The sequence below is a fragment of the Anomaloglossus baeobatrachus genome, chromosome 7, assembly GCF_048569485.1.
Source record: "Anomaloglossus baeobatrachus isolate aAnoBae1 chromosome 7, aAnoBae1.hap1, whole genome shotgun sequence".
Lineage (NCBI taxonomy): Eukaryota > Metazoa > Chordata > Amphibia > Anura > Aromobatidae > Anomaloglossus > Anomaloglossus baeobatrachus.
Window position 1 is genome coordinate 49,968,778 of NC_134359.1, and position 16,059 is coordinate 49,984,836.

The window sequence follows — 16,059 nt, forward strand, 5'->3', positions numbered from 1 at the left end:
ATGGTGCCACACCTGTCTGGTGGTTGTATTTGGATTTGCAGCTGACATTAACCCTTTAACAACTCTAGACAAGGAGCGATCCTAAAATTGACTCTTTCACTACCCTAGAAAACTAGAAATTCTGACAATTAACTCTTCATTGCCATAGAGAACTAGAGAATCCTGACATTATACTTTTATCTGTCCCAAACCACTAAATCCTAAATTTAACTCTTTCATTTCCCTAAAAAAAAACAGGAATGCTTATAACATTAACCCTTTCACAACCCTAGACTATGAGAGATCCTAAAATGAACTCTTCCGCTTACATAGAATACTAGGATCACAATTAATTCATGGCTCTAGAACACCAGGGATCCTGAGATCCACCCATTCACAGGCCTAGAACATGAAGAATCCAGGCATTAACCATTTTACTGCCCAGGGATCTTGAGATTATTCCCTCTGACCTAGAACAGTAAGGAATCTGACAATTAACACTTCACTGCCATATAGCGCAAGAGATCCTGAAATTAATTAACCTCTTCACTTCCCTAGACCATTAGTGATCCTAAAATTAATCCTTTCATCTCCCTATAACACCAGTGATCCTGACTAGTGATTTGCGAACCCGATCCGGGATCGGCAGGTCCAACTGGATTTTTTAAAAAAACCTGGATCGGGCCCGAAATTAATCCTGGATATCTGTCCGGACACTGATCACCATATCAGTCTATGGGGAACAAAATCATGTGCTTTAAAATAATGGTAGAAAGGGCTATGGGGATTAGAGCAGGCACGTTATACTTACCAGTCTCTGCGCGGCTGTAACACTACTTACAGGGCCGCTCCTTTTTCCTCGTGCATATGCAATGCTTTCCCCACCCACCGGTAATCCCTGCATCTGTAATTGGTTGCAGTCAGACCGTGCCCCCACCCTGTGTGACAGCATGTCTGACTGCTTGGAATCACAGATGCTGTGTGGGTATCTATAGTGGTGTAAAAATAAATAAAAAATTGGCATAGGGTTCCCCTATTTCCTCCATATTATGATACCCATCACAGATAAAGCATACGGCTACAGTCTGCAGCCCCCAGCCTTGTGCTTATCATGGCTGTGTATCAAAATATTTTTTAAAAAAAATAATATTTAAATAAATCAAAAAAACAGTGTGTTGTTGCCCCCATTTTTTTTTTAAAAATATTTAAATAAGTAAAAAAAAATAGTGTGCTGTTGCCCCCATTTTTTTATCCAGCCATCATAAAGCTAACAGTTGGCGGCTGATATTCTCAGGCTGGGAATGGCAATTGTTTTTGGTCCCCCCCAGCCTAATATTAGCAGCCTGCAGCCGCGCAGAATTGTCGCATACATTAGATGCCGCAATCCCGACACTTTACCCAGCTCACCCCGATTGTCCTGGTGCGGTGGCAATCGGGGTAATATCAGGGGTTAATGACAGCTCAATGCATTTCTAAGCCATTACAAGCTTCTTCAGGAAAAGAACTACAATACTGTTGTACCGCCCCGCGCTCGGCTGCAGCCGAGCCACTTGGATCCGAGCTTGTTGGTGGGTGGCTCGAGCGCCTCCGGATTCGGGGTCACTTCGCTCTGAAAGGGGATATTGGTGCTTTTGATGGGGGTTAGGTAGGTGCACGGCCGGAGCCGCGCTTGAGTTTGTGACGCCACCCACGGGATGTGGTGAAGGTAGACACCACCGCTGCAGTTACGGGGCACCCGGGGGAGATGGTAGTGCAGCAAGATGTTAACCCCTCCGTGGGCAGTGATGGTGGCTCCGGGGCCCGTTGGGGATAGCTGGGTGGTGCAGGGCGGTGTGCGGCCGGATGGCACTGTTGTACTCACTGTTATTGACACACACAATTCTCTGGTAAACCAAGTTGATGGTGGTCAGTGCCCGCAGCTGCCTGTGTCTGGTCCCCCACCCGGTTCGGTGGTCTTGGCCTTTCTCCTGCACCATGTAGTGTATTTGGGCTACCTGCGCTTCAGCGACAGGAGTCCGCTCCCTGGCTTTGTGTATGTCGGGAGAGCCCTTTTGCCCGCAGATGCTGGCTCGTGGGATCTCTTTGCCTGTGCGGTGGCTTTCTATCCCCCTCGGTGGGCTGTTGTCTTCAGTCGGGACTTGGGTGGGAAAGGACCTATAGTCCAGACCGCAATCAGTTAATTAACTCAGTCCAGTGGATTCTGGACCTCGTTTCAGGGTCTGAGTACCCCCTGTGTGCTCCGGTTTCCGAGTCGGTTCCCAGGGTCGGTACCGGCAGGCCACTACCCTGTCCTGGTCCACCACGGTTCCACCAAGCCATCTTCCTGACTCCTGCAGGCTAAGGCCACCATTTGCCTCCTAGCCAAAGGTGCCCGGGCTCCAACCCCGGCACCTGTCAGACTCCTTCACTCCTCACAGACTCAAACTGATCTACTGACAACTCCTACTGACAACTAACTGTGTTTCCTGCCTCAGGCCCTCTGAACTCCTCGGTGGGCGTAGCCAACCGCCTGGCTCTGCCCCCTGGTGTGTTCATCCAGCACTGAGGGAGGTGACTAGGTTTTAATGGTTGGCTGATGACACCTTTTTGGGGGACAGGTGTAGTGCGGGGGTCTAACTGTGACTACCTGGCTAATCCAAGGCGTCACACTCCCCCTTGGTTAACTACAGATCGTCCGTGGGCTGTCCGACCACCACCGTTTATTTTGTAACTGAAAAAGATAAAAGTTTTAGAACATTTACAAATATAATAACATATTTACATTATGAAGATTTAGGATTCATCCCTAGACGGGAGGCATTTTGCTTAAACGTTACGGAACATTTTTATTAAACCGGGAACAGGACGGGACCAGGTCCTTCCATTTGCCCACCCAAGCAAACCTAAACCTTGATGCTGCCTCTAAAAACAGGTCAGCACCCCTTTTCCCCAGTCCAGGAATTGGGTTCAGGTCCGGGTATTGCCCACACGGGCCGGGTAATAAGTTCCTTACCCGGCAGTCTCTCAGAGGCCCCACTTCCAGGGGACCCTGGTCCGGAGGGTAGTCACCGGTCTGCATGGTGATGGGACCTCAGCCTCCTCTGACGCAGGCCCTTCCTACAACCAGCCTCTCCGGAGACTGTAGGACGGGAAAGGTGGTCCGGGGATTATTTACAAGCCCAAAAGTTATTGGGTGGCCTGCAAGTTCTCGGCCATTTTCATATTTGTAAAACGGGGTATTTAACAGGGATCAAACAAAGGGCCATCTGGTAGCCGGGATCCGCTACCTTTTTAACACTCCTCTTCTTCGGGACTGTATGGCGGGGGAGGGGACTGGGTGTACCTCTGGGCACTGCGGCTCACCCTCCTCTTCACCTTAAGGGTGAACCAGCCCCTTTCACCGCAATGCCGGGTGTAGCTCACCAGCTCTCCGGGCTCCACGTCATGGTCCGGGTGACCCATCGGAAGGTGGGAGTTGATGTCCCGCCGGGATACGAATATCTCCGTCTCCAGGCCCGGTTCAAAGATAAACCCCCCATCCACGCCGGGGGTCAAACTGCCGGACTTAGCCTTCGTGGGTCGGGCCCCGCACCCGATAGGTGGCACTGCGAAGATTCTCCTTCTCCTTGATGGTCCGGGCAAGCACCTCCGCCTTCTGCTTCTCACGTGCCGCAATCTCCCGGCCCAGCTGGCACTGCTGCCGCTCCCAATACGGAGCGTCTGCCTGATCCCTTTGCGCAGGGGTCGGGCCCAGCCGGATCTCCCCCATGCCGGCTACGACCGGCACCTTCTGCACTGGGGGACTCCGCTGTAACATGGCCTGCTGTGCTGCCTTGCAGCGGCAACCCTGCGACGCCTCAGCCGAGGTCTGGTTTGTGGGAGCAGCCAGCTTTGCCCGCTGGACCTCTTTCCGGTCACCGGGTACTTCCATATTGGCCGGGCGGACTGCCGGGGCCTCGATTAGCTGGGGCGCGGTTGCTTTCGGGACTGGCGGGTCCACACCGGGAGCGGGCATCCTCTGGAGATGGGTCTTTCAGGGAAGCAGTATTGGCGCCGGTCAGATGACTGGCCATCCGCGGGCTGCTTCCACCAGCGGGTCCTCGCGGGTGGATTGAATAGGCTCCGCTGCCGGTGTCGGGGGCGGCGGACCGAGCAAGGGAGTGGTGGCAGCTGGTACGGGTGGTGAGGGACGCAACATAGAGGGCAGGGGCAGACAGGTGTAGTGCGGGGGTCTAACTGTGACTACCTGGCTAGTCCAGGGCGTCACACTGTACTGTACTGTACTTCTTTTCCTTAAGAAGAATCTTGTAATGGCTTTGAAATTCATTGAAGAAAAACTACTTATCTCCACTGGTGTGTCCTGCATCTTCCTTTGGAAAGTCTTCAGCAGCAGCGCAATTTGAACATGTCTTCTGTACTTTTTCTGAATTCTCTGCACTGTCCTGTGCACTCGTGTATCTGCAGCAGCGCTTCCATTATTAAGTGCATGTCTTGTGTGTGATACAACTTGAAAAGATGAGTGTACCTCTTTCTATTTTATTCCGTTTATACCAGATAAGACCCTATTTTGCGCTTTTGCTGTTTAGTGTTCTTTCACATTCTCTAATAGCTCATTGTTATTAGATTGATTCTCAAGCAAAAGGTCACAGGTTTGAATCAAGGAGCAGCAATGAAGAAGATTTCTTAAGAAAATAGAAACAGCATCATCCAGCTTATCGATAGCTGTCTCCTGGCCAAGAAAATTGCCAAACTGCATCATGTGAGAACCATGACAATTGAAAAAATAGGAAATGAAGTCTATCCATTCATTCAAAAGTCAAGAGGTGGATGTCCAGACAAAATATTGGAGTCAACAAGTTGACTCATCACAAGTTCTATCAGTTCTGGTGCAGAAACCCAACAGTGGAGGCGACTTATATGCTTCATAATAGTGAGATCACAGACATCCATGCAAACCCCGAGTGACGCATATTACACAAGTCTGGAAAGGTGATCCAAAAAAAGGTAAAGAAGCCTCGACTTCAATATTGTCATAAGAAGAGTCACAAAAAAGTATGAAAAGTGGACAGTAGAGGATTGGAAACGGGTGATTTGGAGCGATGAGATGAAAGTTAGTAGACCAAACTCTGATGGAGGCAAATAGGTCTGGAACAAACAAGGGGAAAAGAAGCTAACAGATTGAGACTTGAAGGAACTGTCAAGTTTAGTTGAGGAAGCCTGATGATATGGGGTTGTTTCACAGCCAAAGGCGTTGGATACTGGACCAGTATCGATGGTGGTCTCAATGTTGAGCTATATGCGAGTATCCTACATGGCGAGTTACTTCATACACTCGAGAACTATTGGTATGAAAAGGATCAGATAGTGTTCTAGGAGGACAACGGCCCAAGGCATACAATGGCATTGGCGAAGAAATGGTTCAATTGCAATGAAGTAGAGATCTTGGATTTTCCCCACAATCCCCAGACCTCAACCCAATCCATTTGTGGGAAGAGTTGAAGAAAAAGCTGAGCAGTCCAGTATACAACAACATTGGGAACGTGTAGAAAAGACCTCAGATAAGATTTTGGTTTAGACATGCTTAAATAAATTAATGTGTTTTCATTTTAAATATTTTCTTAAGAAAACCAATAAAAGTGTGAAATGGTCACGTACGTTATTATTCCAAGGTTTTTTTCATATACATTTGGTATTGGATATATTAGTCTTTGAAAAGTTGAAAGATTCTGCGCCATTGTGATATGACAACAGCTGCTCAGTTTATAATAGTGATAGCCCATGTCTGCTCTGACTGTTGTAAATCATCTGGTTCTCTGCGGAAAAGCAAAGGAGCTCTAATTATAATGAAGAAAAAAAAGAAAGTAAAATAGGGATCGTCAACTACAAGTCTAAAGGCTGCTTTACATGCAGCGACATCGCTAGCGATGTTGCTGGTGAAAGAACCCGCCCCCGTCATTTGTGCGTTAAGCGAAAATCCTTGCCTGTGGCGCACATCGCTAGGATCTGTCACACGGACTTACCTCCCTAGTGACGTTGCTGTGGCCGGCGAACCGCCTCCTTTCTAAGGGGGCGGTTTGTGCGGCGTCACAGTGACATCACATGGCAGCCGTCCAATAGAAGCATAGGGGTGGAGAGTAGCCAGAAGAAAGTGACGCCCACCTCATTGCCGGAGGACGCAGGTACGGTGTAGTTCCTCGTTCCTGCGGTGTCACACGTAGCGATGTGTGCTGCCTCAGGAACGACGAACAACCTGCGTCCAGTACCATCAACGATATTTGGGATTAGAACGATCAACGATAAGGTGAGTATTTTTGATCGTTAGCGGTCGTTCGTACGTTTCACACACAACGACGTCGCTAACGAGGCCGGATGTGCGTGACGAATTCCGTGACCCCAACGACATCTCGTTAGCGATGTCGTTGCGTGTAAAGCGGCCTTTACTCCATTCCATTTACATCTGTTAGGAGCCTCTATTCCAAGTTACGCAGTAATTTTACATAATAAAAAACAATGTAGATGGAACCTGGAATCTGACGACCCCCCATCATAAGTAATGGAGGATCGTCGGGTGCTGCTCTTATCTATTGTGCGATGGATCCGTCACAGCATTATTACTTTCTTTATAGCAACAAAGCCTTACAAACCAATTTTCCTTAAATCTAATATTATTATCAAAATACTTTAAATCAAAACGTTTGGATAAACTTGTTTTTTTCTTCAAAGTAAATACACCAGCCTCTTCGGGTGTGAAAGATCCATTCATTCAGCTGTGCAGTTTGTATTGTGAAATCTTGTGACAGATCAGCATACATTTTTGTGGTGGTTATTGCTTAAAAGTTATTAATTCAAAGTTGGTTTATGAAGTTGGTAGTTTTCATTAAACTTTTATAAAGATGTCCCAACATCTGATGGTCATTGTGTTTTATTTAAAGGAATGGTCCATAAAAAAGAAGAAAAAAAAACTGCTTTGTATTCATATTTAACAATAAAAACTGCATTCATTGTTAAACAGATCTCTTAGGCCTGATCAAGCTGGTGTACTTACTTTGAAAATATATGTGTTTGCTTACCACAATGCAAAGTCAGCACTGTGATACGGAAAAATCTGATGCAAATATGCAACAAAACCTGCAGCAAAATTAACAACAAGACGGGATTTTGCTATACATACACTGTGAAAAAATAGAAACCAAATATACAATTTTTGAACATAGCTTTAATAGGGGTACCTGGTTTAGGAAAACCCCTGACGTCCAGCTGCAGTTTGTTTAAAAAATAAATCTAATATATAAAGCTGAGTGTATGTATGTGTGTATGTATGTGTGTATGTATGTATGTATGTATGTATGTATGTTTGTGAGTGTGTATGTGTGTATGTATGTCCGGTAAAGGAATCCACACCGTCGCATTTACAATCACGAAATTTTGCACAGTTGCCTCATTTGACTCAGGGAATGTCATAGACTATAATGTGCTTTACACACTGTGACATCGCTACCGATATATCGTCGGGGTCACGTCGTTAGTGACGCACATCCGGCGCCGTTAGCGACATCGCAGCGTGTGACACCAATAAGCGACGATCAATGAGCGCAAAAACGTAAAAAATCGTTGCTCGTTGACACGTTGTTCATTTCCTTAATATCGTTGCTGCTGCAGGTACGATGTTCGTCGTTCCTGCGGCAGCACACATCGCTATGTGTGACACCGCAGGAACGGCGAACATCTCCTTACCTGTATCCACCGGCAATGAGGAAGGAAGGAGGTGGGCGGCATGTTCCGGCCGCTCATCTCCGCCCCTCCTCTGCTATTGGACGGCTGCCGTGTGACGTCGCTGAGACGCTGCACGAACCGACCCCTTAGAAAGGAGGCGGATTGCCGACCAGAGCGACGTCGCAGGGATGGTAAGTCCCTGTGACGGGTGTTAGCGATGTTGTGCGCCACGGGCAGCGATTTGCCCGTGTCGCACAACCGACGGGGGGCGGGTACGCTCGCTCATTCCGATATATCGGTACCGATATCGCAGCATGTAAAGTACCCTTATGTTTTGAGAGGAAAATGTAACCCCCACTTTACAGTTACAGTGGAGCCTTGGATTACGAGCATAATTGGTTCCGGGAGTGCGCTCTTAAACCGAGTTACTCTTATATCTATATATATATAAAAAAAAAAAGCTTTGTTCCCCTTCCATGAGACAAGCACTGATTCTGCACCACTAGGTCTGTGTTATCGTCCACAGTGCTGACATCACTTTGACAGCACTGCAGCCAATCAGTGAGCTCAGGGGCTGATTTGTGTGGTGAAATTGGGCCAGAGCCACTTATCTCAATGATTGGCTGCAGCACCTTTGATTTGACATCAGCACTGGAGACAGTAACAGATGTTGAAAAACAGCAGCAGAGACTGCACATTGGACCTGGGGAGGGTGAGTAAAGCACAGCTTATAGATATACATATGGGATCCATTTAATTGCAGATTTTGTCATATGGTAGTCACTTGGGTTATGTGGGGGGGGGGAGGTGGCGCAATTTAGAATCCAATCACAGTGACATAATTGGTGCACCTATAACGGTGAGAAGTGTGAACGTGTATTTACAAATTAGCAGTCAATTCAGTATGGAGTCCAAAATGTGAATCCTACCTAGAAGCATCCTCAGTAATGTGGAATATCACTGATTTTGTGTTTTGATACCATAATACGTACATCACACCAATTACAAAGTCAGCTCTGCTATACCAGTAGTGAATTCTCTTCTACAGCTTGGATAGATGCACTTTCTGGATCAAGTCCATCTTCATAAGTGTTGTAAATTGAAATCAGGTTAATAGTTCTAAGAAATTGCATTAATATATCAATTAGTAAGTATCCTTACTCCCTTGAGTGCAGAATTACAGCCATTGTGTGAGAAAGACCACATGAGATGCAGAAAGCTACAGGATGCATTCATCTCTTCCGCTTCCTTAGAAAACTAATGGGAAAATATCACTTCTGCCGGGTGTAATAAGGCCGCCACATAATCCTGCTGCTGGGAGTGCAGTCAGGGTGTGTCCTGCTCTTCTCCAGCCGAAACACTAATTAAGATGGTGCCGCTCTTCTGTCTTAAGCAAGTCCACATGATAAACATCAGTGGCTCCAGCCCAGCTCCGTCTGCAGCTCGCACCGAGAAATACAATCTGCGCTTGAATTATTTTCTAGAAATTAGAATAATTAATTTCAGCGACTGAGTATTCGTTTTAGGAAAATCACAAGAAATGTGTAAATCCCTAATCCCCAAGCACTGGACAAACCTGACAGATAAACTGTATGTGCCCCTGTAGCATTCTAAATCCTATAAAGCTATATAAATTGCCCCTCTCCACCTTCATTATGTAGAAATGTCCCTCATCCTTGTATATATGTCTGCCATCCTGATATATATGTCCTCCATCCTGGTATATATATCCCCATCCTGGTATACGTGGTCCCCATCCTGGTAGACATGGTGTATATGGTCCCCATCCTGATAAATATGTTCCTCATCCTGGTATATATGCTGTATATGGTCCCCATCCTGATATATAGGTCCTCCATCCTGGTATATATATCCCCATCCTGGTATACGTGGTCCCCATCCTGGTAGACATGGTGTATATGGTCCCCATCCTGATAAATATGTTCCTCATCCTGGTATATATCCTGTATATGGTCCCCATCCTGATATATATGTTCCTCATCCTGGCATACATGATCCACATCCTGATATACTGTTTATGTATCACATTCTGATATATATATGTCCTCATCCTGAGCTCATCTTGGTATACATGGTCCCCATCCTGGTAGACATGGTGCATATGGTCCCCATCCTGATATATATGTTACTCATCCTGGTATATATGGTGTATATGGTCCCCATCCTGATATATATGTTCCTCTTCTTGGTATACATGATCCACATCCTGATATACTGTATATGTATCCCATCCTGATATATATGTCCTCATCCTAAGCCTATCTTGGTATATATGGTCTCCATCCTGGTGTACATATATATCCCCATCCTGGTATATATGTCCCCATCGTGGTATATCTATTTCCCATACTGGTATATATGTCCCCCATTCTGGTATGTATGGTGCTGTGATTGGTTGCAGTGAGACAGCTGTCACTCAGCGTGGGGGCGGGTCTGACTGCAACCAATCTTAGGCGCCAGTGGGCGGGGGAAGCAGTGAATACTAGATGGAATAATGAGCGGCCGGCTTTTGCAAAAGAGGAAAAGCCGCCGGAGCTTTGTGACAACTATGCAGCATCGCGCCCGTGATCGGTGAGTATGAGAGAGGAGGGGAGAGGGGGGAGAGAGACCAGGAGTGATTTTAAATGATTTTGATTGTTCTGCTGGACATGCTGAGCATGCGCAGTAGAACGTGACGGAATCCGTCAGCGGATTCCGCCGCTTAGCGCATAGCGGTGGAATCCGCCACCATAGACAATCATTAGACACCATGGCGGATTCCAACGGAATCCATCAAGGTGCGCTATTTTAACGACACAAAAAACACTACATGCAGCGTTCCTTCCGCCTGACGCAGCGTCAAAATAACGACGCTGCGTTGTGCAGCGGATGCAACGCAAGACCATCCGTTGCTATCCGTAGCTAATAGAAGTCTATGAGGAATAAAACGGTTTCCTGCAACGGTTACCATAATTCCTCAAGGCTGCGGATAGCAACGGAAGCCGTCCAACGCAAGTGTGAAAGTAGTCTAACGTATAATTTAAAAAAAAAAAACAAAACAGTATTGTATAGACGTCAGCTGCCAGTCACTGTTTAGCCTGCAGTGTGTATCGCAGTGCAGGGACTGGGTGGGTCTCTGTTACACCAATATTTTGTCTGCCTCTGTTCAAGGTACAATTACTACTAGACTCTTTGGTTTCACCCAGACCCCCTACTTGATGAAACGGCTGTGCATATTTCTGGATACAAAGCTCTAGATTCTCTTTTAGCTGCTCCATGGTGCATAAGTCCTTACATTTTTGAGAAACTGTTCTTAACCAAAAATGAAAAAATAATTACCCTAATAATGCATCTGAGGGAATGCTCTTTATAAATCAATGCAGAAATAATGTGATGTGACTACCTCAATGTTATAGAGTATATTAGAGTTAAGGCTGCTTTACACACTTCGATATCTCGTGCGATCGCATTTGCGATTGCACTCGCCCCCATCGTTTATGCGGCACGGGCAATTTGCTGCCTGTGTTGCACAAAGTCAGTAACCCCCGTCACACGTACTTACCTCCCGAATGACGTCGCTGTGGGCGGCGAACATCCACTTCCTGAAGGGGGAGGGACGTTCGGTGTCACAGTGACGTCACACAGCGGCCGGCCAATAGAAGCGGAGGTGCGGAGATGAGCGGGACGTAACATCCCGCCCACCTCCTTCCTTCCGCATTGCCGGCGGCCGCAGGTAAGCTGCAGTTCATCATTCACACGGAGCGATGTGTACTGCCTCGGGAACAATGAATAACCGGCGCGCAGAAGGACGATCGATTTTTTGAAAATGATTGACGTGTCAACGAGCAACGATAAGGTGAGTATTTTTGCTCGTTCACAGTGGCTCGTAGCTGTCACACGCTACAATATGTCAAACGATGCCGGATGTGCGTCACTAACGACGTGACCCCGACGACATATCGTTAGATATATCGTAGCGTGTAACGGACCCTTAAGTCAATCCATAACCATAAAAGACCCCCAATCGGCTATATATTTTGCCGGTTGAGGTTAGAAGTTGCATCCTGTTTCAACAGTCAAACCCCAAGCTTATGATTAGCATGGAACAATATTGTAGTGATAAACTAGAAAACAGAAGAGCTGATAGGGTCTTACCAGTTAAATAAAAGGGCAATAATATACACTCACCTAATGTGGTTGTGAGGGTCACAACCACCACAAATAGCATACAGATAATGACGGCTGCCGCAGCCCTATATGGACGAGTCTTCAAAGCAGGAGAGGAGAAGAGGTTAACACCGTGCATTCACCAGAAAAGATGTAAAATTGTTGATAAAGTAATAATTCTTTCATTCCATAGGTCTACGCGTTTCGAGGTATGGAACCTCTTCCTCAGGACCAAAATATCAACAATACAATGTATTGTATATCATTGTTGATATTTTGGTCCTGAGGAAGAGGTTCCATACCTCGAAACGCGTAGACCTATGGAATGAAAGAATTATTAATTTATCAACAATTTTACATCTTTTCTGGCGAATGCGCGGCATTAACTCATTCTTCTCTCCCACTTTGAAGACTCAGCATAGAACAATGAATGCACAATGTACCCATGACAACTCTTTATGCATGTTTAATTCTTATTCTGTGATGTAAATTCTTTAAAATTAAAGAAATCTACATGTATGAATGTATTTAAATAACCAAGAAGGCAAAAATAATAATAATGTTTAGTAGACATCAGCCCTAGTGTTTGATCGGTCATATACATATACATAGGGTATATCACATCGCATTACCTAGAGCTGATGGAAGAAAATGAAGAGCAAATTTAGAATCAGCAGCAAAAACTTACCTAAATGCAAGTTAAATATCTCAGGCACCAATATTCTTGTTCACCATTGTTATATATTGTTCTCGGTAGCCAATGTCCTGTTTGCAGAGGATCATGTGCTGCTGAGAACAATGATCTATTGAGAATGCAAAAAGATTACTTCATCGAAGAACAAGCGTTTTATTTGTTCATCAGGCAATCAGCAGCCTGTTTACAATTCTTGATTATCAGGAAATGAGGCGTTCCTATCATGCGTGTGCCTCGGTTTGAAGGGATCTCTAATGAGACTGGAATTACAGTGCCTTATTGTGCGCAGGTCTGCAGCTTGTGCTTAAATATATTTGCTTTCCTTTGGTGCTGTAGGGGTTAAGGAGTCTTTCCTACCTGGCTGTCCTTTGGAGCCTTAATCTCAGGTGCAGCTCTTTGTGATCATTCCCCTTTGCTATAAAGAGTCACAAGTCTTAACATCTGATGTAAGTAATAGATTCTCACATTTTTGCTGTCCACTTTGAAAGAACCCTGAGGTTTCATGACATTTGCAGCTGTGGTGTTAGCGGCATTATAGTTCCTTGGAGTGTTTTTATTTTTGTGTCTATTTCCTTATCTTTCTTCCTACCCTTGTGTTGGATTTTTGCAGCGGTGGAACTAGTGCTCTTGCTGGCCTTCTCACTAGCCAGGGTGAGTTCAGGGCAAGCAAGGGCCTAGGCATGCGATCGTCGACGAGTTGAAAGAACCTGTATAGGGATGTTAGGGAATGCAGGGATCAGCCTCAGGTGAGTGCAGGAGCTGACTCCGCTCCCTTCTCCCTAACGCCAAGGCTCACTCTTGTATCGTGTTTCCTATATACCCTGTTTGTTGTGGCACTCACTGGGGGTTCCCTTATTCCTGGTGGAACCCTGGTAGTCACTGCTTGACAGAATGTTTTTTCACAATAATTATGCAGACTAAATCCGCCTTCATACCTCATGACATGTACATTTATGATGCTGTCAGTTTGGAAAATTAGGATTTTTGGAAGCAATACAGTGCTAAAGTGCATCTGAATTGGGCTATCCTGAAGACCGTCTCTGACCATAGGACGCTAACAGCTCAATGTCTCTGTTTTTTCTTAGATTTTTGCTATGCATCAAGCTAAATGGTAGATAAGGTGAGCAGGATGAAAAGATGGCACAGCCAAGGCTTGTACCACCTGGACCTGACAGCTTCCGATACTTTACCAGGGAGTCTCTTAAAGCCATTGAGCAACGTATTGCAGGCGAAAAAAAGGCAAAAAATGGAAAGCAAGACATTGATGAATGGGTATCAAAACCAAATAATGACTTGGAAGCTGGTAAAAAATTGCCATTTATCTATGGCGACATCCCACCTAGAGTGGTATCAGAACCCCTGGAGGATATGGACCCATACTATGCTAACCAGAAGGTAGGTGTGACGCCACTGAGGGGGTCATATGGTGTGTAGAGATATGTGCACTAAAATATTGTAAGTTTATAGCACGTCAAATGGCAGGAGAATAGAAATTGCTGTTGATGGATGGAGGTAATTGGTTTGCTTTTATGGAAATTGCTTCCTTTATGAGACATAGTAATCAGAAAACGCAACAGGGAAGTCATGGGAAAAATTCCCCATTATTTCCACATCAGTCTAGTAAAGTAATCTCATGCCCTTAATAAACATTTGTCTTTTTATTTTTAATTTTTTTTTTTCCCAGGATTTGAATAGAAATCTTGATACAATATTGTTGTATTTGTAGTCTCGGATGGCTGCGCACCCACGGAAGTTGCAAGTTTTGGAGTAAAAAAGTTTTGTAACTTTGTCTGTGGACTGGCTCTCCTTAAAGGGTTTGTCCAGGACTTAAATATTGATGACTGTTTTTTAGGATACATCATAAATATCAGATCATTGCGGTCTCACACCTTCAGCTCGGTCTCCAGCCATGGTGAGTTGATGGATGAATGCTCTGTAGGAAGATCAATCTCGTGCAAGCCTAAATAGGTCCACCAGGGACATCTCCACCTAGATAGATCTACCAGGGTCTTCTGTGCCGAAATAAGTCCACCATGGTCTTCTCTGCCTAGATAGGTCCACCAGGTACACCTCCACCTAGATAGGTCCACCAGGGACATCTCTGCCTAGATAGATCTATCAGGGTCTTCTCTGCCTAAATAAGTCCACCGTGGTCTTCTTTGCCTAGATAGGTCCACCAAGGTCTTCTCCGCTAGTATCTAAATTATACCAAGCCATCGGATTGCTGGTCTTCCTCTTTGCCTTGCTCCTTCTAGTCTTCTGACCATAGTGTCCTTCTCCAGTCATTGCTCTGTTCCTATAATGTGTCCAAAGTGGGCAAGTCATAGCTTGGTGATCCTTGTTTTGAGTTAAAGGATAGACCATTAATATATAAGTCCTGGATAACTCCTTTAAGGAGACTAGCTGTGTATGGAATCTGTGAAGGAATCTGTGGGGAAAAAAAGTATGCAAATCTCCCCCAGATTGAAGGAAAACTATTCATCTTTCTGCTCTGGGAGAGAACTGCTTTAATAATTGCTTGTCTCAAAGAAGAGCCATCAACTTAATGATGCCCTATCGAAAAAAAACAACAACTTTACATTTTCATGAGCAGACAGGCACAATTGTGTCTATAAAATGGCCTCTTAAGAAGATGTCAAGACCATAATGAAACATCAGTTCTCAGGGGAGCATTATATGGCCTGTAAGGGGTACTTTGCACGCTGCGACATCGCAAGGCGATGCTGCGATGCCGAGCACGATAGTCCCCGCCCCCGTCGCAGCTGCGATATCATTGTGATAGCTGCCGTAGCGAACATTATCGCTACGGCAGCTTCACATGGACTCACCTGTCCTGGGACGTGGCTCTGGCCGGTGACCCGCCTCCTTATTAAGGGGGCGGGTCGTACGGCGTCACTGCGACGTCACACGGCAGGCGGCCAATAGGAGCGGAGGGGCGGAGATGAGCGGGACATAAACATCCCGCCCACCTCCTTCCTTCCGCATATCCTACGGAAGCCGCGATGACGCCGGTAGGAGATGTTCCTCGCTCCTGCGGCTTCACACACAGCGATGTGTGCTGCCGCAGGAACGAGGAACAACATCGGACCGTCGCGTCAGCGTAATTATGGATTACGCCGACACTATACCGATGATACGATTACGACGCTTTTGCGCTCGTTAATCGTATCATCTGGGCTTTACACACTATGATGTCGCCTGCGATGCCGGATGTGCGTCACTTTCAATTTGACCCCACCGACATCGCACCTGCGATGTCGTAGTGTGCAAAGCCCGCCTAAGTCTCCTTACGCCAACTTAGCACTTTCCACAAGAGGAAACATTAATTCTTATGCCACTATCAGAGGCCTCTCACTCAGTCATATTAGTTCTCCTTCTTTGTGCTGATGAGAGGCCTACATCCTGAAACACGTGTCTGCAAATGGAGTTTCTGATTTGGCTTATTGTCATGTCATGTGTTACAGCTCGATAAAGGATTGCTACTTCCAGCAGGAAGTATTAAGGCCCTGTCACACACAGAGATAAAT

At 45.9% G+C, this 16,059-nt stretch overlaps 1 protein-coding gene across 2 annotated transcripts in view; it reads left to right on the forward strand.

The window, feature by feature from the left end:
• The window catches only part of LOC142245034 (sodium channel protein type 2 subunit alpha-like), a 249,642-nt gene that overhangs the window by 74,239 nt on the left and 159,344 nt on the right, over nt 1-16,059 (forward strand). For both annotated transcript variants that reach the window (XM_075317280.1, XM_075317278.1), the window contains exon 2: nt 13,618-13,927. In XM_075317280.1, coding sequence (XP_075173395.1) covers nt 13,670-13,927 — 258 coding nt within the window. In that variant the 5' untranslated portion in view covers nt 13,618-13,669. The remainder of the gene's footprint in view (nt 1-13,617; nt 13,928-16,059) is intronic.